This window comes from Syngnathoides biaculeatus, chromosome 7, assembly GCF_019802595.1.
Source record: "Syngnathoides biaculeatus isolate LvHL_M chromosome 7, ASM1980259v1, whole genome shotgun sequence".
NCBI lineage: Eukaryota > Metazoa > Chordata > Actinopteri > Syngnathiformes > Syngnathidae > Syngnathoides > Syngnathoides biaculeatus.
This window is the reverse complement of record NC_084646.1, coordinates 10,838,163-10,858,446: the sequence shown is the minus strand read 5'-3', so window position 1 is coordinate 10,858,446 and position 20,284 is coordinate 10,838,163. Positions and strand designations below refer to the sequence as shown.

The window sequence follows — 20,284 nt, the reverse complement described above, 5'->3', positions numbered from 1 at the left end:
ATAAGCGGCTCAGATACCGGACAGACGGCTGGATGCCGCAAGCTACCACGAAAGCAATACATCAACCTAAATGAAACTCCTCTACTCACTTCAACATATTTCCTCGCACCAAATGGCGCCAAAGCACCACTTTTAGTTTGACCTGAGCACAAACAGCGAAAATTGCGTTCTCCTGTGAAAAAAAAACTAAAAAAAAAAAAAACAAAAAAAAAAAAAATCTGCATAACCAAAGTCATTCGACTGAAGGACTAACCCTACCTAACCTAACTGCAACCGTACCAGCCATCTTCTGGATCAGGAAGATTCTTGTCTAGTTTGAAAAAAAAAATATATATATATATATATATATATATATAGCATCCAAATATAAAGTAAATAATACGTAATTATGATATCGCCAATTAAAAAAAATGTAGCTTCGAGCTCCAAACCACAAACAAGCGCGATCCTCACACCTGGGACACAGCTCCGTCTCGGAGATGCTTCCGGAAGCAGTCAGCTCGGGGATCAGGATGGCCTCGCCGGGCTTGCGGCGGATTCTGGACGCTTTCTGGCGGACTTGCTGCTCGATGGCGTCAAAGTCCAGCTTCTGCGGGAGCTCCGGCTTGGGGGGCTCTTCTTCTGCGGGGCCCTCAGATTCGCTCGCCCCCTGGTCCTCTTCTTCCGTTTCATCCTGCGTTTTCCTCTTCTTTCGCTTCTTCTTGGATTTCTGGAGAAAGGAATGTAAGACGTGTTTCAACGAGAGGCGGGCGGGCCGGCCCGTATGTTGCAAAATTGCAATACCCTTCAATGTAATGTAAAAACACAAGCAAACATAAACCCCAACAATTATCCATGACCATGACGACAATTTGAAAAAGCCAAATAAATCAGATGCCTGGGTTAACGGTAATTTTTGTTTGGATTCGGCCTGTTGTACCGCCGCCTCTGCTGTCTGCTCCCCCCTCCTCGAATTCTTGAACCCCGCACCAGCAAGCGCGAGGCCACGCCGGCGAGGATGTCGTTGACGCCAGAAGCAGTAACCGGCGCGTCGGCCCACCTGCTTCCTCCTCCAGGCCTTCCACTCGTCCAGCTGCCTCCGGTAGTCGGCCATCTTCCTCTGGTAGTCCACCTCGCCCTCGGCCTCCAACTCCCACAACTCCGACAAAACGTCCTTCTCGTACTCGCGCTCGTCCGACGTGCGGTCCACGTTCTCCCTGGGGCCGGTGCCGCAACAGTTGCGCATTTGGGGGAAATACATCTTTTCCATTTGACATTATACTGTTCCTTCATCTTGCACTCCGCTTATCCTCACTAGGGTCACGCTGGAGCCTATCCCAGCTATATTTGGGCGAGAGTCGGGGTACATCCTGAACTGGTCGCCAGGGTACACATAAACAAAATCATTCACACTCACGTTCTTTGTTGATGAAAAAAACACAAACACGTTCGTACACATGAAACTCGCAAAATCTGCAAAACGGATCATTTCGGATCAGTTGTCCCTGACAAGGTTACCAGAGTTGCAATTTCATAAAGGAAACAACCAAACAGAAGTACTTCAGTTTGTTTTGTTTTTTTTAAAGAATTTTTCAAACATCTTTGAGATTTTCTGCCCTGCGATTGGCTGGCAACCACTTCAGGGTGGACCCCGCCTCCTGCCCGTTGACTGCTGGGATAGGCTATCCTTGTGAGGATAAGCGGCGAAAGAAAATGGATGGATGGAAAAAGTGTTGATTTGATCCCCAACATAATCAAATCAGTTAATCAATCCACCGGTATAATTTTCTGATTCAAAAGTAATGTCCAAAATACAAAAAAAAAAAAAAAAAAGTAAGGCAAGCAAAAGACATTTTCAACCTCCATTTTTTTGTTTTTAAATTAAAATGTTAAGTAATCAATTCATCAATCTCACCAGACTACTTTATTAGCGACATCTTTGCAGTCTCTTGAAAAACAATCCATACGTTCGATCATTGATTCCCAAACAGTGTGCCGGGCGGGATACATTATCATCTTCACGTGTGCCGTGGGAAGTTATCCATTTTTATGTAATTGCTAAAAGAAAAAACACTTATTTCCAAGAAATAATGTATCTTTATTCATCTATTTCTGCCAGTGAGGCACAATGACAGACAGAACAAAAAAATCCTCTTCTATTAGATGGCTACGGAGCCCCGAAAGGGACATTGAAGAAAAAAAAAAGTTTTGAAAAAAAAACGTACTTGTTTTACTCATTACAATGAGAAAAACAAAAACTTACAATGAGGAACTTACTCATTGTAATGAGTAACTCGGAGCCCCTAAAGGGACATTGAAAAAAAAAAAAAAGTATTGAAAAAAAAAACGTACTTGTTTTTCTCATTGTAATGAGTAAGTTACTCATTACGTTTTTTTTTTTCTTCACTTTTTTTGTCCCTTTAGGGGCTCCGTAGATGGCAGGAAGTACATACAGTAATTAATCGGTCCGTTTTTGGTGACATTTACTTTTGTTGGTGTGCCGGAGGATTTTTCCAATTGTAAAATATGTGCCTTGGCTCTATAAAGGTTGGACATCACCGTGTTAGATTAAGTATTGCGGTTGCAGTTGTCTATAGTTACTTTAAGTATGCAGGTGGCAGGTAAGGCGTAAGTGTGTGTGTGGTGGTGGTGGTGGTGGTGGTGGGGGGGGGGGGGGGGTGACCAAAAAAAAAAAAAAACAAAAAAACCCCTACCGTCTTAGGTAGAGCTTGTAAGGCGTGTTGGTGAACTTCTGAAACTCTCTGAGGGCCTTGAGCTCCTTCCACACCTTGATGAGGTTCTTGAGCAGCATCCTGTCCTTCTCCTGCTCGCCGTCCCGCAGTTGTCGCGTGTTCCTGTCGGCGCGGGGGGAGGAAAAAAAAAAAAAAATTCAGCCGCGGCGCGGGAGCCGCCGCAGGACGGCGAGCCGACGCGACCCACTTGATCTCCGCGCTGTACTCCACGATCCTCTGCTGCATGGCCCGGGAGAGGTTCTGCTCGCTGTGGATCTCCAGCATGTTCCTCATGGTGTTCCTCAACCCGTTCAACTGCACCACACGCATGCAGAAATTTCTCAATTTCATTTTGGCGGCCAATAAGCAGAAATTGACGGTCGCGGCGATGATGGGCAAGATTCTGCCCGAGGTCAGAAATGTGTTAAAAAAAAAAAAAAAAAAAAAAAAAAGGTCCACCTTGTCTGTCAGGTGCTCGGCCAGGTTGTTGCGCTGGCGGCTCAGGTACTGGTCGTAGAGCTGGGCCAGGCGGGACGCCAGCACGTGCTCGCGACTGAAGAGCGGGTGATGGGAGAAGATGAGCCCGGACACGTCCAGGTCCAGCTGGTAGTCTCCTTCCGGGTCGGCGGCGCCGGCGATGTACTGGCTCGCGTGCTTGGACTTGAGCGGCTGAGGAAAGACGCTCAAATTTCAATGACAGTGCAGAAGTACGAAGTCATTTCGGCCGTGGCACATTTTTCAGGTATCTCCTACTTAACTCGTGTACCTATTTTTCCATCATTTTACTTTTACTCTCCAAATTAGAAAACACATCTTACACTTTCGATTGCTTACTTTTAAAAACTATACAGGCCAGAAAATACTTGTGCCACTTCTGCTATAATGAGTCTGTTGTGGTATACCAAATACTAAATTTAGCTAATTTGTCAACTATACCGTAATTTCCTGACTATAGAGCGCACCTGATTATAAGCCTCACCCAGTACATTTTTAAAGGAAAAAGCATTTTGTACATACACAGGCCGTACCTGATTAAAAGCCGCATGAAACTTGAGATATTTGCTAAGGCGGTACACAGAAAGAATCATTTCAATAATATACCTTAGCTTTTCTTTCCAAACCGTGCCTGCGACGCGGCAGTAACATGCTCGGATAGCGCTAACAGGGCCGGCAAAAAAAAAAAAAACATACTGGTAAAAATCACTGAAACGCGGCAGTAACAAAGCAGCAACACGCTAGCAGATTGCTAACAGGGCTGGTAAAAAAATATATATATACACCGGTAAAAATCACTGAAACACGGCAGCAACACGCTAGCCCAGTGTTAACGCTAGCACAGCACTAACAGGGCCGGTTAAAAAAAAAAAAAAAAAAAAAATACAGGTAAAAGTCACTTGGCACATATATTCCACAGGTCTCACTCTTACTTTTTCCGCTCATGTGCCCCCTTGTGGCAGTTAGAAAAAATGCACAAATTAGCCGCATCACCGTAGGACTGAAAGTGTGTGAAAAAAGTCACGGTTTATAGGCCGGAAATTACGGTACTCAGATGCGATGTCTTGAAGGTGTACCATGAAGTTGCCCAATACAGAAAAAATGTACTGCAAAAATTAACTAAGCTACAAAAATCTGTATTTTGTTTCATACAAAATAATTAGGTTCCAAAATGAGTAAGACTTCAGACTTGCTGAAAGAGTAACAAAGATGAATGTTGCAAATTTGACTGTAATCGAAGTATGCAAAAAACGACTTCACTGAGCATTGACGTTGCAGTGGAGCAAAATAATTGCTGTGAATCTGTTGAATTGAATTAAAATGGTGGGATTGGGGAAATAATCCAAATTGGAAAATTCCAATGTTAATATGGGAATTGAGAAAAACTTGATGGAAAATTATTACATGACATTCTAAATATAAATGATGACTTCTGTCATCAAACCAAACAAATATGGCTTCCATTTAAAAAGTTTGCAAAATGCACGCGAGCGCCGACCTTCCTGTAGACCGTTTGCAGGGCGGGGTCCAGGTCCTCCTCCAGATGGAAGAGTGGCGGCCTGGTGGAGGATTCCTTGATGGGGTCCGGCAAAGCCGTGATCCTGCCGTCATCTCCGAACCACTTGGCTCCCTGAACGTAACAACACAAATGTTTAAAAAAAATTAAACGCACCGTGAGGGAAGACGCCGGTAACCCCCCCCGGCGCCACCGACGACCTCACCTCCTCCATCTTCAAAATGCGGTTCTCCAGAATGTTCTCGTTGGTCGGCGTGACGGCCGGCCGCTCGCCAACGTAAAGCCCCTCCTCCTCCAGGTAGCGCGGCCTCACGTTCTCGGGCAGTTTCGCCGAGGTCGGCACTGCAACGCCGACGTGTGACACGGTGGTTTCTTTGACAGTATCGCAATCGTTTGATTTGACTTTACGGGAAACCCCAGCAGTCGATCAAATTTGCAATATAGCAAAAGCGATGTGGCCAAAGCGCTTCTTTTTAAGTTTCAAATGGTTTACTTTGACCAGGATTCCTCGCAGCGGCGGGAACGGCACGGTTGCTGTAAAATGCCGAAATCTGTGATGCCTGACAAAATCTGCTTCGGCTAAACCAGCTCATTAGCTTCGCTGTTAGTTAGCGGTGGGTGGCTAGCTTTCATCAATCATATGCTACCATGAGTTGAACGATTCTTGCACAACTTGATCCAATTCATCGGCCACGGCCATCGGAAGCCTCGTTCCGTTCCGCGGAGATCGTCGTCTCGGGGGAGAGGACGGCTTCTGCGGCCGCGCGATCGCTACAGCCGCGCATGCACGCTAAGTCAACCTGGTGAAGGGTACCTTGTGCCGCTACGCAGCATTGGCGCTCTCATTACGCAAAATTGCACAGGAGTACCTCTACTTGAGAAATTATTTCATTCCGGATGTCATTTCGTAACGTCACTTTTTCCTAAATAGAAGCACCTTTTACATGTAAATAGCGTAATCCGATCCAAGCCTCTCCCCAACCCCCAAAAAATTATCATTCAGAGTACATAATGTTCAAAATAATAAAAATTGTACAGGAGTACCTCTACTTGAGAAATGATTTCATTCCAGAAGTCGTTTCGTAACGTCAATTTTTCGCGAGTAGAAGTACCTTTTACATGTAAATAGCGTAATCCGATCCAAGCCTCTCCCCAACCCAAAAAAATAATCATTCACAGTACATAATGTTAAAAATAATAAAAATTGTACAGGAGTACCTCTACTTGAGAAATTATTTCATTCCGGATGTCATTTCGTAACGTCACTTTTTCGTAAATAGAAGCACCTTTTACATGTAAATAGCGTAATCCGATCCAAGGCCCTCCCCAACCCCCAAAAAATAATCATTCAGAGTACATAATGTTCAAAATAATAAAAATTGTACAGGAGTACCTCTACTTAAGAAATGATTTCATTCCAGAAGTCGTTTCGTAACGTCAATTTTTCGCGAGTAGAAGCACCTTTAACATGTAAATAGCGTAATCCGATCCAAGCCCCTCCCCAACCCCAAAAAAATAATCATTCAGACTACATAATGTTCAAAATAATAAAAATTCCACAGGAGTACCTCTACTTAAGAAATTATTTCATTTCAGAAGTCGTTTCGTAACGTCACTTTTTCGTAAATAGAAGCACCTTTTACATGTAAATAGCGTAATCCGATCCAAGACTCTCCCCAACCCAAAAAAATAAATCATACACAGTACATAATGTAAAAAAAATAATGAAAATGATGTTCGTTTCCCTTTGGCGTTGGTCGACTATGCAAAAAGAGGGGTGAGCGACGTGCAAAAGGCATCGCGGGGGACGGAGGAGGACGCAAACGTTTGACAGCCGAGAGAAAACTCACGTACGGACGCACACAACTTAAGTCCGCTAAAGTTTCTTGGGGCCCACGGTGAAGAAAGACGAAAACGTTGTACTTTAGCAAGCGCTAGCTTGTGATTCGGTGACGCGCGAGTACCCAAGGGAAACGAAAAGCATCATGGGTAAAGATTGACGTCCCTCCTAGCCAATGGGAGGTGCTACGGGGATAGCCAATAGGAGGGCGGCCCGATCGCGCCACTTTCACGTTTGGTGGAATTTGGGGGCTGCGAATCCAGCGCCTATTTTTGCCTTTTGTATCCTGAATTTTTCTTTGTAACTAGAGAATATTTTTACGAGGAGGCTGAAGTTTTCGTTACTAGCGATATCGATGTACTTTAGATTTTTATGTGAATGTGAAAAATCTCGATTCGGGATTAGTTTTTTTCGAGTGAACTCTGAAGTGAATCCGAATTGCCACTCCTTTGTTCATAGCTCTCGTAAACGTAATTTTTTTTTTTTTTTAAATACAACGCCATCTAACAACGGGAGCAAACAAAGCAATGTCGGTACCCGTCCGAGCGCTCGGCGTGTAGACGAGCGCGCGGTGGCGTCGAGCGAGCGCCCGCAGCCCGATGTACTCGGCGCTCCTCACTTCCAGGAAGTCCTTGGCCGTCTGCTCGATGACGAAGACGTTGCCGTCCTCGTCCTGCACGAGAGGCTCTTCCTCCTCGTTCTGAAGCCGGGAAAGGACAAACATCTTTCGCTATCGAGACATAATCGGAAATTATTTGCGGCAGGGTACTTCCCGGTGGCAGAATTCGAGTGACTACTGATGACCCAAACTGAAAATCATGACTGACACTTTTCGCTCGGCGTTTTTGGGTTGTGAGTGGGGTCCTAATATCACGTCCCACCTTTTTGACTTTTGTATGACAGCGATATGGCAGAAGGCCCAAAACGAATCTTACGTGGTCCTGGTTTTGATCCTCCACCTCGTCCCTCTGTCGGGCCTCCTCTTGGCCGCCGTCCTCGCCCGACTCCCTCTGCTTCCGCCCCTTCTCGCTCGTCTTCTCCTCCGGCTCTGGCTCAAAGTCCAGCGTGAAGAAGTTGTACGCCTCTTCGGTGGTCGGACGCTCCTTTTCCGCCTGTTCCGACAACCCCGTGGATAGAAAAAGAAAACGCTTGTGTTCCAAATTACGAGAAATAGGCTGCTAAAAGTCGACGTAATTTATCGTGAATAGTATTTTAATCATTAATAATAATTAGCTTCTATAATACAGGGGGCGGGGGGGGGCCCTGTTTGGACAGTTCTCAATAGGGTTGGGGTCAGGGGAAGATGTTTGTCTCTCCCTTTGTAGCCATAGCATCTTTTTTGGGGGGGATGTACATCAGCACAACTGCATGAAAGCCATTTTCAAAGCATTTTTAATCATTTTTACTCATCTTGCGAGAACGCGTTGAGTCAAAATGTGACAACTGAAGCTAAAAACAACTTTTGATGGCATAATAATCATTTATTTACAGATAGACGATGAAGAAAGATGCGGTGCAAGGACTTGTTCAAGAGTCTTACCCGTCCGGCGGCCTCCTGGAACTTCACCCTGGCGCCGGCGGCCCGAGGCATCAGCTGAGGGCCGGAATCGCCGTCGGAATCCGCCTGGAAGGAAGCAGCGCGGGAAGTGGAGCCGCACGCGCTTTTTCCGCCGCGGAACGTCACGGCTCACCTCTCTGTCGAAGCGAAGTCGTTCCCTCAGCGTCTGCAGCCGACTGGCGCCGACTACCGAAGTCTCCTGGCGCTGGAGACTCTCGCCTTGCGACTGGAACGCACCACAACGTCCCAGAATGAAGCGTTTCCCCTTAGCCGCCGCACGCCATGAAAACGGCTTCGGCGCTCACCCGGGCCGCTCTCAGCTTCTCCTCCAAACGTCGCGTGACGAAGCGGTCGAACTTCTGCGAGGTGCGACTCTTCGGGGCTTGGGGTGACGCGCCGCGACCGTGCAGAACAAAAACACAAAAACCGCACAAGTGGCCCACATTAAAAAAAAAGGAACGCGCCATTGATTGGCTAATGGTTAGCGTCGATAGTCGGAGCGTTAATAGATCTTTACGCAAAGGATATTTGAATGCAAACATTGCAGCGGCACGTAAACAGACAACATAGCAATTGTCACAGGCATATAGTCTTTATCCTCTACAAAAACTTGACCAATATTATTGCACCTCATTGAGTCAGACTTTGTTATACTGCCCCCAGATGGCCAAGACAGGCACAGCAAGGCAATTCAATTGTAACCATGCACAAACTTATTCATTCTTCAAATTCTATGTTTACGTTATGACTCAATCTTTTAATGAAGTACAATATAATAGAGGAAAGTTTTCCATATCAAAAATCCCATTACAAAAAATTCTTGGTTTTTGTTGGTGGGCGAGACCGGAACGGATTCATAACACATTTATTAATATCCATCGGGACAGATGATATGAGATATGAATCCGACTCGTCCTGGAACGACCTAAACCCCCTCATTCTGCGGTTTATCGTGGGAGACGGATTCATAGATTCAAGACAGTCACCATTCCACTTCATTTCTATCTCCCATCCGAGCCGCTTATCCTCACAAGTGTTGCGCAAGGTTGTCGGAGCCATCTTCGAACGCGAGGCGGGCTACACGCTTAACTGGTCGCCAGCCAATCGCCGGGCACGGGGAGAACACGCAAACTCCGCACAGGCGGGGCCCGGGATTTGAACCCCCGATCCTCACAACTGTGAGGCAGGCGCATTAACCGTTCGCCCACCCTTGGTTTTGTTTCTTTAAATCGATGGTAGGGAATTTTTGTCGCTGGGCACAACGGACTCACTTGTTCTCGGGGGTTCTGTGGTCCTCTTTGCAGATCCCTCGTCGTCGCTCAGATGCCGAGCACTGGAGATTTCCTCCACGTCATCGCCGGGGAACTCTTGGGCAGAAATCTGCTCCAGCAGCTATTACAACGATCAGGAAGCAAGTCATAAAAAGAGAGCATTTCTGTTTGGAAAAAAAGATACCCATACCGCCTTTCGCAATCATTCGCTCGTTCCTTACTCCTGCATCACTAAAAATTGATTTTTACTGGACATTTTATGGAGTTCATAAATCGAGGAGGCCAAATCAACCAGAACAAAAGCCGTTAAAATCAAAATAAAAGAGAACAGGAGCAACCTTTTTCCTTCTCATCTGCCTCTGGGCCCTTAAGGTTCGCTTCAGGGTTTCTCCCGCGTCGTCCTCGCTGCTTTGCGCTTCCTGCGACGCAGCAGCACACAAAGTGCACCGTAAACGAAAAAAAGTTACAATTGCCAAAAAAACGTTCAAAAAAAAAAAAAGACAGTAATGTTCCGGCCACCTTCATTGCGGTCTGCAACGACTCCTCGCTCAGTCTGGAGGACGAGACCAGCGCCTGGAAAAAAAAAAACAAACAAAAAAAACATGTCGAGTCACGTTTGGGACCGTTCAGTCAAGCACGCCTGAGCGTTTAAGCGCTTGCTACGTAAACACTGTCTTCTTCTTTTTTTCCTTTCGGCTTGTCCCGTCAGGGGTCGCCACAGTGCGTCATCTTATATGCGTGCGTATTTGTTTGGCACAGTTTTACGCCGGACGCCCTTCCTGACGCAACCCCTCTGCGCTGAGCTTACAGCACTTGGTACAGCGACGCCTTGGTTCTCCACCACAATCCGTTCCAGACAACGGTTCGAGAAGTGATTTGTTCGAAAACCGAATCAATGTTTTCCACTACTATGAATGGAAAAAGAAATAATGCGTTCCAAGCCTAAAAAATTTAGTCTTTTTAAAGCATGTTTTTTAGCTTTTCCTGATAATAATCTACATAGTAGAAATACGTGTATAGTTTAAATCCTTTATATGATATAAGAATTGAAGAAATATACGCTTTAGTCGTAGAGAACGCAAGGCTGGGAGCGCATTGCCGTAACTGTAGCGACTCGGCCCCCAACTATGTAAACTTTTTTTATTAACAAAACTTTAACTTTCAATATGCAACTTGCCTTATTTCCAGGTTTTTCCGGCGGGGTGAGAATTCACAACAAAGCGCGTCGTGGGTCAGCTGGTCTGGCCCAGCGCAATATGTTATTTTTAGGCTTTGTGGGGGCATTCGAGTACCGATTTTCGTTCCAAAACAGAAGCAAAAAAAATCTCTACATTTTCGTTTGGAAACGGGGACGTTGGAGAACCGAGGCTTTACTGTATTCCCAGGAGTTCTCCCATCCAAGTACTGACCAGGCCCAAATCCGCTTAGCTTCCGAGATCGGGTGTTCTCAGGGTAGCATGGCTATAAAGTGCTACGTAAATGCTATATAGTAAAAAAAAAAAAATAAATACATTACTGTATATGTACTGTATATACACATTACCAGTTACAATGAACCCTTCGTGACCCTTGATTTCATTTTTTTTTTTGGGCATAAATGAAACCTTTCATTAAAAATCCCACCTATTGGCATTTTTGCGCACTTTCTACAACACCCCAAGAGGCTGCCCCAAGCATCCAACACTTGGTTAGCGGCGACGTGTCAGCGAGAAATCACACACCAAAAAAATGAGGGGTTTGAAAATAAATAAAACAGCCAATCTTTTAAAAAAAATCTGACAAGAAAATAGACAATGCAAATATACATCAAAAAAATAATAATAGCAGAAATATGACAAAATGTGAAAAAAGTAATTGAAAAAAACATGTCACGAGCAAGCGACGTCGGGTGGGACGCAAATACAGGACTCCGAAACAGGGACATGATTTTTGAGGGTATTATAGTCATGTAAGAGGTCATACAAGGGTGAGAAGTCCAAAAAAGCAGAAGCACAAAAAACACATAGCAAAAAGCCAAAGTCCAAAAACCCAGAAAGGAGGTCCGATAACTACGAGGAACAACTTGAAACCTGAACAAGAAGACTTGACGAGGCCCACAGAATCCCTGTAATGAGGGAGACACTCGAACAAGACCCTTGCGTACAAACACACACACAAAAAAACTACAATTTGACAATGAAACGGACAAAAAGTTGCCAGAAATACAGCAAAGAAAATGACAAAAATCTGATAATAAATAAACGACGAATGTCAGACAAAAGAAAATGGACAAAAACTGATGCAAACTTGCATGGAATTGCAAGAAAATTCCACACTGGCGAGAAAACTGCTGTCGAGATTTGAACCCTGACCCTCAAAACCGCGAGGCAGACGTGCTAACCACTTTACCTCCCACGATGCTCATCACAACTTCCGTTCTTTCCATAAAATATCTCGAAGTTTATTTGTCAGTCGCGAGAGTCTCCAATTCTTTACCTGCTCGTCGTCGCGCTCATGTTTGAGTTTCACCAAAGTTTCTTCCAAGGATCGCCGCTGCTTTCGCAGCTTTTCTCGGATGGCGCTGGAAAAAAAATAATAATAATAATCATCATCATAAAATAAAGGTTAGCTTAGCGGCGCGGCTCATCGCTGGCGTTTATCAAATATTATCAAATGCGGCATTTCGTGGCGAACGTTGTGGGCTAAGCTAAAAGATGCTCGCGCTTACCTCGTCCTCGGGGAAGCCATTGGCGGACGGCACGTTCAAATGTGATATCGGGAAATGATTCACATCGCAAACATGTACGTTTCCTCTGCTTATATTCGGAAATACATCACGAAAGTCAATAAATTCTCCGGACAACACAGACTGCAAACATTTGAAGAGGTTTTTGCTAATCCGCCTTGACAACAATGTGAGGTTGCGCGATGTGAGCTCTTTTCATTGGCTGGCTTGAGCGCGCGTCTTCAAATGACGCGCTGTCATTGGTTTTTGTGTCGATTGACCCGCCCACACATAAACCCACTCGCTGCTTAGTAACGACGCGACGCCAACTGCGCCACGTTTTACTTTACTACGGAAGGGGAGATTATTATTATGATTTATTTTTTTTAAATGTACGTTTAAGCAACTCTCCTACGGCTAAATAATTATTCAATCACGCTAAACCTGTGTCGATGGATTTGAAAAACACACAACACGCTGAAACAAATAAGAATGTAAATGTGGAGATGTTGTGCTGTACATTATTTATGTAATGTTGTCTTTATTGTTTTTTATTTGGATGGTTTCATTAATGTATTTGTCTTTATATGTATTGCGGCTTTCTTACTTTTCGTGAGGCGAGCGTTGACTAAAATACGTCAGTGAGTCAGCCATATTGGATGTGTCAGAGCGAAACGCCCTCCATTTTCCACTCTCTCTCTCTCTCTCTCTCTCTCTCCTCTCTCTCTCTCTCTCTCTCTCTCTCTCTCTCTCTCTCTCTCTCTCTCTCACACACACACACGCAGCAATATCTGAAAAATATAAAAGCATCAAAACTTTCTCACAAGATAATTTAACATTTGAATAATAGGCCTACATCTATATCATTACATCACACACCAATATATTTGGGAAATACATGTAAGAATGTATGTTACTTTTAATTTGATAGTTACAATGGTATAAAAAAATATAAGTTGTCTATATATATTTGTTTGCACTTGATTTAGGACAATTTTGCATCACTGAATCTGAAAATCACATCCACTTGTATTTTTACTTGTCGTTGGGGGCATATATGTTGATGTAACCAATAGCTTTAAAAAAAAAAAAAAAAAAGACACCAGAAAACTGTTAATAAAATACGGTAAGACGCCGCAATCTACGTGCCTCGGGAGGTGCTCCTGTTTTGGCTAGCAAAGAAGCTCAAATGGGGGAGCTAATTTGAGCGAGCTGTTTATTGTCGAGTTTAGTTGAGGCGAAATACAAGAGGGGTGGTCACTATTTGAGGAAATGTGATAACAGTAAAAAATACTCTGAAAACACGATAAAACTATCAAGCCCGCAGTAATTAGCTTGCTAGCTCAGCTTGATTCTGGGTTCTCCTTATGAGTACTCGTCCGCCAGTGTGTCAAAGTAGTCCGTGTCGGCGTAGAGCAAGAAGCCCGAGAACAAGCTGTCCGCCCAGCCCGGGTCGGCAAATAAACCGTTCTGGTCGTGGTAAAAGATCTCCAGCCACACGGCGTCTTCGGGGTTGAGGAACATCACCGTGGATCCGGACGCCACGTCGTGGTTGCCCGTGTTGGCGTCGAAGGTTTTGATGCGATGCTGTCCGTTGTGCATCAGCGCGATGGCCAAGTGTTTGTTGGCCAGGGTGATGTCGTAGGAGAAGAAATAAATGCCGGGATACGCGCAGATGAACTTGCCCGTCTGTGGGTTATAATGGCCGCCCTCGTTGAGCAGAACCTTGTTGAACCTGATGGGGGTGTTCTCCTTCGGGTAGCTGTTGGTGATGCCGACCGAGAAGGCCGATTTGGGCGTGAGGCTCCCGCATTTGCATTTTCCCGCCGTCCCGCGAACGCCGCGTTGGCCCTTCTGTCCTTTTTCGCCGTCGCGGCCGACGGGGCCCGGGGGGCCTTTGTCTCCGTTCTCCCCCCCGGGACCTCGTTTACCCGTCGGCCCTCGCTCGCCGCGCTCGCCGATCTTGCCCGCGGGCCCCACCCTGCCCTTCAGACCTGGAACACATCAGTGACACGTTAGCATTCGATCCCGATAGCGCTTTCACTCCGATCCGGTAAAAAAAAAAAAAAAAAATAGCTTTAGCGTATATGATTGTAATACACATGCCAGACCAGTAGTTGGCGATGGAACAGATTCAACTGGTTCCAAAAGCCCAAAATGAATGAAAATTCTCCACACAAGCACCTCAATTGGAATAAGCAGGTCGGAATGTCATTTGGATACACAGGAAACGAATATTCCGTTCGCCAAAGACATCAGAAGCACATTTTCGTGAATCGGAACGGTGTCAGGCTACGCGGCGTCTTGATGCAAATGCGCAATGACATCGTCGTTTAGACACGCCAACCAGAACCAGACTGCAATCAATTGCTTTCCTAAACAATAACTACCGTGGTCTACAGTTCAGATAACGTGTAGTAGCGCATGTAAACAGCAGATGCGAATAGCTTGTCATGTGTAAACAGTTTTGCAGAGATCTTCGATTGGAATGATTTCAATCGCAATAACAAAATCGTCTGCATGGAAAGCCGACTGCGTACTTTGTGACTAAAGCAGACAAATAAAAGCCTCCTTCAAAACCAGGTCAGCTGTTGAGCCCATCCGACCGAGCCAAAGTCTGCTTTCTTGACGGAGGGTTTCATCCACGAGAGACACTGCAAATAAACACCGGCCTCAAAATTACTTAGCCCATTTGAACCCCTTTTGCTCGCCAAAGCAGCAGCATCGATCGAGGAATGTAAAGTGTGCAGTCTTCCTGTATGTCAGAGTTCCTGTTCACAGAATGTCTCTTGTTCTTGTGAGTTTGTTTGTTCGGATTGTCGTACCAGGGTGGCACCAACTGCCCGAGACAAAGTCCTCGTGTGTTGTTACACACTTGGCCGATAAAGCTAATTCTGATTCAGACGAGGGTATAACACGATCGTCCCCTTCAAGGTGGCCTCCAAATGGCTCGTTGTCTACCTGTGCAGGTCCAGTCTTCATTTCCTAATAGGCGCCTGCGGGTACCCACAGTTCATCCTTCCTCACCCTCAAAAACCGGGGTCCCCCAAGGCTGTATCCTAAGCCCTCTGCTGTATTCCTTCTAAGGCCAAGACTCCGACAGCGTAGACATCACGCTCACCAACAGCATGGTTGTGGTAGGTCTGATCTGAAACATTGATGAGATAGCCTCCTGCGCTGAAATGATCCATATGCCAAGTTATTGTGGGGGAATGACCTTGAGTTGAAAACCTCAAAAACAAAGGAGCTCACTCATAGCGGCCTTCTCCAAGGAAAGAAAAACAAGGTGTGCAGAGTGGAAAGCTTCAGGTACCTCGGCATGAACATCTCCCTGAAATTTTCATGGACACCCCACATCAGCGCTCTGGCCAAGAACTGATCAAATTGGCGGATTCAATCATCTCAGATCAGTGAGGGATTTCAACATCCCCCTCAGGTTGCTCATGAACCTCGAAAGCAAGGCTGTGGAGAGAATCGTGACCGGGGGAACGAGCGCCATCAAGGGGGAACTCCAAAATCCAACCTCCTGTCTTAACGCGCAGAAAAGCTGTCACGGTCCTGCCGGTCCAGCTTTGGCTGTGTGTGATTAACCCCTGTATATGTAGTGGATGGTCCGGCTTTGCCAGATCGTCGCCACCCATGCCCCGTTCCTGCACTCCCGTATTCTTGATCGTGAACCCTGGCGTACCGACCTCCGCCTGTCCTCCGACCGACCCCGTAAGCTTGACGTCTTTGATACTCCTGCTATATCCGATCGATCTCCTGTGTACCGACTCCTGTTTGCCCGCGGACCTGCTCTCTAGGCCGGACGTCTTAACTACCGCTGCCCCCTCCCGACTCTGGAACGAATAAACAATTATTCCCAAACGGCCTCTGCGTCTCCGGAGTCCTGCGTTTGGGTCCTCTCCCGCATCGATGGGGTCGTGACAGACGCCGACGCCAAGCTAGAGCAGCGAGACCAAAAGACAGACAGTTCCCTGCGGTCGTCAGGGAAAGGATACATGATGCTCAGTGGCAAACATGGAAAATGCGAACAAGGGTTTTTCTTTCCTTCTTTCAGATCCTGTCACCAGAATCCCCTTCCGGCGATTACAAAGTCGAGTTACTACAGTGTGCGTTCTGTCAGCGCCGGTTGGGTTGGCTATTTAAAGAGGACACCAGAAAGGCATTTCCCCGACGCAACGACACGCATGAAGTCACCTTGGAAAGCGGCCACGTTGACATTTCCAAGGCTCGGCGCTCGACGCCGGAGCCGAGCGATCGGTGCTCCGGTCGCCTCTTTTCACACGATAAATACGTAACTTTTGGAAACCCCGTCTGCGCGTTGAGGTGAAACATATCCTTCATGGAAAACAGCTGCGTTCACATCCTCGATAAGAGAATATTACGACGCTGTAAGCAAGCGTGATGAATGCACGATAATGAGCGTATTTAGGATTCTGCGGCTCCACCTTCTCTAATAACAAGATCTGCTTTCGATTGAAACCACACGCAAAGATGTACCTGGGTCTCCCTTCTGGCCCTTCTCCCCCGGCCTGCCATCTCTGCCATCTCTCCCGGGGACGCCGGCGTTCCCGTCCGGTCCCGGGGTCCCGGCCGGACCGGGCTTGCCGGGGGGTCCCGGGGCCCCGGGGACGCTGCAGAGAAGACGGGGGGCCCCTTTCAGCAGCTGTCCGACGACGCAGTGGAACAGGCACACGGCTCCCATCAAGGCCCACATCTTCACATCTGCGCAGGAAGGACAAAAAAAAAAAAATGATCGTAACTTTGAGTCGCGGCTAAAGTGTTAGCGATACATATTGTATGTTTTACGGAGCTCTATGTCAGCAAGCCCATCGTCACAAAACCTTTCTTCCAACCTACTGCCACCAAGCAACTGACTGAGTGCAAAAGCACCCATCTGACCGGTGTGGTCCAGTCCGGCACAGTCCACTCTGCAGAAGACAATTCGACGTTGTGATCTTTAGTTCTGCATCGGCTTTTGTGGATAAATTCACCTTCCCTTATCTATTGAAACGGTGCTTTGCGGTACGACGTGTGAATGGGTTTTCTCTCTCTCTCTGTCTCTGGTTCCTCTCGGGAGAGGCCAGATGTGATTCTCCCAATGAGAAGGTTGTGCCTTTGACTCATTTTCACGCTCTCATCTTTGCCAGCGCCCACACGTTTTTCTGTGTTTGTGTGCGGGAGAGAGACCTCAAAAGCAAACGTCTTGTCCGCGAGCCAACTCCACCGCGCGCCAAAACATTCCCGAGAGATGACATCACGCTTGGCACTTTTTTTTTTTTGTCCGTTCGTCCAGGGGACCCTCGGCGCGCAGTCGCACTTGCGCAGACCGAAAGCCAAACGGGAATGTTGCTCACGGGGGAAACCGTCCCCATCGTGCGCGAGTTGCAAAACATTCGGGCCGCCGTCCCGTCCGTCTGGCGAGCCGACGGAGCGCGGAGGACGCCTGGATCCAAACGTTCCCGGTCTTCGGTCTTCGCGTGTTCGCCCACGTGGGTCGGAGAAAGCGGATCGACACCAACAAAGGGGCGGAGGAGGGAACATGTGCGCAAAGCACGCCGGACCGGCGCACAAACAGGAAGTGAGCGCTGGACGGACAAAATGATCCTGACCCGGAGCTCTCGCGGTGGCGTCAGTGCGGTTTTGCAGAACCGAACCCCGCCTGAGCGTTCGCCTCCAGAGCCACGATGACGTCAGCGTTTGCCGACGGCCGTTCTTCGAGAAACACGCACATCGGCGGCTGGATGGGATTTGGCTTTTCAGTGTTTCATATTTGCGCTGAGGATGTGGCTCACAGGTCCAGTGGAGCCAGGTCGCCCCGCCACCCTTCAGAGACCAAACAGTTCCTGTTTCTATGGCAACCTGTGAACAGGCCGTGGAGGAAACGCAAATGGTTCTCGGGAAGAGTTTCAGGTCCCTCTCCACCACTTTTAGGAGTTACACACATTTCAAGATAGGGTTCATGATTCAGAACATTATTCATCTTTTCCTTGATTAAACACGCACCAGGAAACCCAAAATCCATTTTAGCAGACCCAGACCAGCCTCAGTGTACTGACACGTTGCAGTACATTTTTGAAAATACTTCCAATTTTGCATATTTTGGACATACAGAATTGGGACGATGAAATGGAATGCAACGGATTTTTTTTTTTTTTTTTGCTTCACTTCAATTGAAATTGTGCTTCTCCCTGCGTTGTGTGCGCCTTGGCCACTTGGGGGCAGTATAGTACAAGCACAAATGTACAAGGAGACAATCACAAGTTACTTTGTAAACTGCCGTATTGTTAATCTCTCTTCACATAGGATCAAGAATACATGCCTGTGATTATTAGCATATTTTCTGTCTTCATTCGCCCGCCTATGGCCTTTCACATGATGTGTTTGCATTACGTTTAAAGCAAAGTGATGTGGTTGTATTGAAAAGTAGACGTTTTCATTCCTTGTTTTACGCCACATTAGACTGTAAAGTTCGACATCTTAAAGATGTTATTTTGAAGAATTGTTCACAAACTGTCAAGTGAGTTGACTTCAGTCCGCTTGCAGCAGATTATGTCCATTTTTTTTTGTGTGTGTGTACTTGCAAATCAACGTAAAACATTATCTGGAGGAAGACTCGATCCAAACTCGTGAAATTAGATACGCATGGATAATTGCCGCTAACAACGAGCTCTCCGCATGCACACGATTGCCAGCAGATGATCCGACCCGCCGGGTCCAGACGGGAGCGCCAAATCGGTCTTACCCGCCATGTGGAAGCCGTTCGCGTGCGGAGCGTCCGAGCTTATTCCGCTAACATGATCCTGGTCCTTCGGCGTCCATCAGACATCTGCGAGCGTCGCCGGGGCTGACGGCGTCCTCGGCGAGAGCAGCTGGACGGACTCCCTCCGCGGAATCCCCCCTCCGTCCCGTCCCGTCCCGTCCTTCCCGCCCGCCCCTCGGCCCGGATCCACTCCCTTCTCTGTGCCTCACTGAGGTTCTGAAGCAGGGCTTGCAGCTCAATGTATTTTGGGGGTCTGGGAGAGTACGCCATAAAAAAAAAAAAAAAAAAAAAAGAAGAAGAAAAAAATAGATTTCATTCTGTCCAAAAATGTGCAATGAATCTAATCTTTCCGGATCTTTCCGGTTCCGAGCAAGATTGCTGTCAGCTTCCTGTTTCCTCTCATCTCCGTGGGATTTTGCATATGCCTCAGCACGTCTCGAAGAGGAATGCTGACGTCTTCTGTTTGTATTTCTTCAGCGGCGCAACTTCCTCTGCAGATCACGCGCTTGTTCTCGAGAACAACAACAACAACAACGACAAAACACAACAGCTACCACTTTCCCTGAAGTTTGCTGTGCTCTCCGCTAGTCTTTCTCTTCACGGCAGCTTTTGAGAACTCGGCCTGGATGAGCGACAGCACTGCTAATCCACCTGGGCTAACTGGTCCACAAACGGCGCCAAAAAGTGTCATCATCTCTTAAGTGACGAGTGGAAAGTGATTTAAAAAAAAAACATAAAACACTGTTGCACCAAGATTAAACTTTGACATCAAGTAGGGGGCTGCAAAATACCATCTGGTGTGCCTCTGCCGGCCCACAGGCCGCAACTTTAAGACCACTGTCGACATCCTGCCGGGCAACGTGAAACTTGCACACAATCCAGTTTGTTTGGCGAGTCGGCCTTGCCTGGGACTTCTATCAAAGCCTTCTCCTCTCCGGGGGCGGCGGTGGGCTGGTGCCCCTCCCGGCCGACGTGGACTCGCGGCCGACCAATCGCGAGCTAGCAAAGAGCAACATTGTCCTTGACCTCAGGTGTAATTCTCTTATCTGCCTCGAGATGGCCTCACAGATGATGTTCTCGCCTTGAAACCGTACACTCGCTGGAGGACCAAAATTAGACAACAAGCGGCAAGTGGTTCTCAGAATTACTACAGAAAATATAAAAAATAATTAAAAAAAAACATCAACAAAAAGATGAAGACAAAGCCGCAGGGGCCGCCATCATCTCGCCGCTCCTGCTCGCCTGCTCTGAAACTGAAAGACCCGAAACCTCCTGGGACCACATGTGGAAAATACAGTATAATCATATACGAAAGTCAAAGAAATAGCTGAAAAACAACAAAAATGAAATATATAAATGGATTTTTTGGGCTGAAATAAAATCTAAAAAAAGAAAAATACATTAAAAATAATAAAACGAAGAG

At 46.7% G+C, this 20,284-nt stretch overlaps 2 protein-coding genes across 5 annotated transcripts in view; both read right to left on the bottom strand.

Annotated features, from left to right (window-relative positions):
• Nucleotides 1-12,307, bottom strand: part of cc2d2a (coiled-coil and C2 domain containing 2A) — a 30,929-nt gene extending 18,622 nt beyond the window's left edge. For 3 of the 4 annotated variants that reach the window (XM_061826312.1, XM_061826309.1, XM_061826311.1), the window contains exons 1-17: nucleotides 12,099-12,307; nucleotides 11,867-11,951; nucleotides 9,911-9,964; nucleotides 9,730-9,810; nucleotides 9,392-9,512; nucleotides 8,426-8,532; nucleotides 8,254-8,346; nucleotides 8,103-8,186; nucleotides 7,498-7,674; nucleotides 7,100-7,262; nucleotides 4,928-5,064; nucleotides 4,705-4,836; nucleotides 3,171-3,380; nucleotides 2,920-3,026; nucleotides 2,694-2,834; nucleotides 1,040-1,196; nucleotides 456-709 (exon numbers count right to left, since the gene is read on the bottom strand). In XM_061826312.1, the coding sequence (XP_061682296.1) occupies nucleotides 456-709; nucleotides 1,040-1,196; nucleotides 2,694-2,834; nucleotides 2,920-3,026; nucleotides 3,171-3,380; nucleotides 4,705-4,836; nucleotides 4,928-5,064; nucleotides 7,100-7,262; nucleotides 7,498-7,674; nucleotides 8,103-8,186; nucleotides 8,254-8,346; nucleotides 8,426-8,532; nucleotides 9,392-9,512; nucleotides 9,730-9,810; nucleotides 9,911-9,964; nucleotides 11,867-11,951; nucleotides 12,099-12,118 (2,123 nt within the window). In that variant the 5' untranslated portion in view covers nucleotides 12,119-12,307. The remainder of the gene's footprint in view (nucleotides 1-455; nucleotides 710-1,039; nucleotides 1,197-2,693; nucleotides 2,835-2,919; nucleotides 3,027-3,170; nucleotides 3,381-4,704; nucleotides 4,837-4,927; nucleotides 5,065-7,099; nucleotides 7,263-7,497; nucleotides 7,675-8,102; nucleotides 8,187-8,253; nucleotides 8,347-8,425; nucleotides 8,533-9,391; nucleotides 9,513-9,729; nucleotides 9,811-9,910; nucleotides 9,965-11,866; nucleotides 11,952-12,098) is intronic. The other variant, XM_061826310.1, reaches the window with a different exon arrangement.
• Nucleotides 12,308-12,833: 526 nt separating this feature from the next.
• Nucleotides 12,834-18,984, bottom strand: LOC133503472 (complement C1q tumor necrosis factor-related protein 7). Its single transcript, XM_061825150.1, has 3 exons — nucleotides 18,844-18,984; nucleotides 16,599-16,823; nucleotides 12,834-14,089 (listed from the first exon to the last, which is right to left on the bottom strand). The coding sequence occupies exons 1-3, from the start codon at nucleotides 18,848-18,850 to the stop codon at nucleotides 13,461-13,463; spliced, it is 861 nt and encodes a 286-aa protein (XP_061681134.1). The 5' UTR covers nucleotides 18,851-18,984; the 3' UTR covers nucleotides 12,834-13,460.
• Between the last annotated feature and the right edge of the window lie 1,300 nt (nucleotides 18,985-20,284).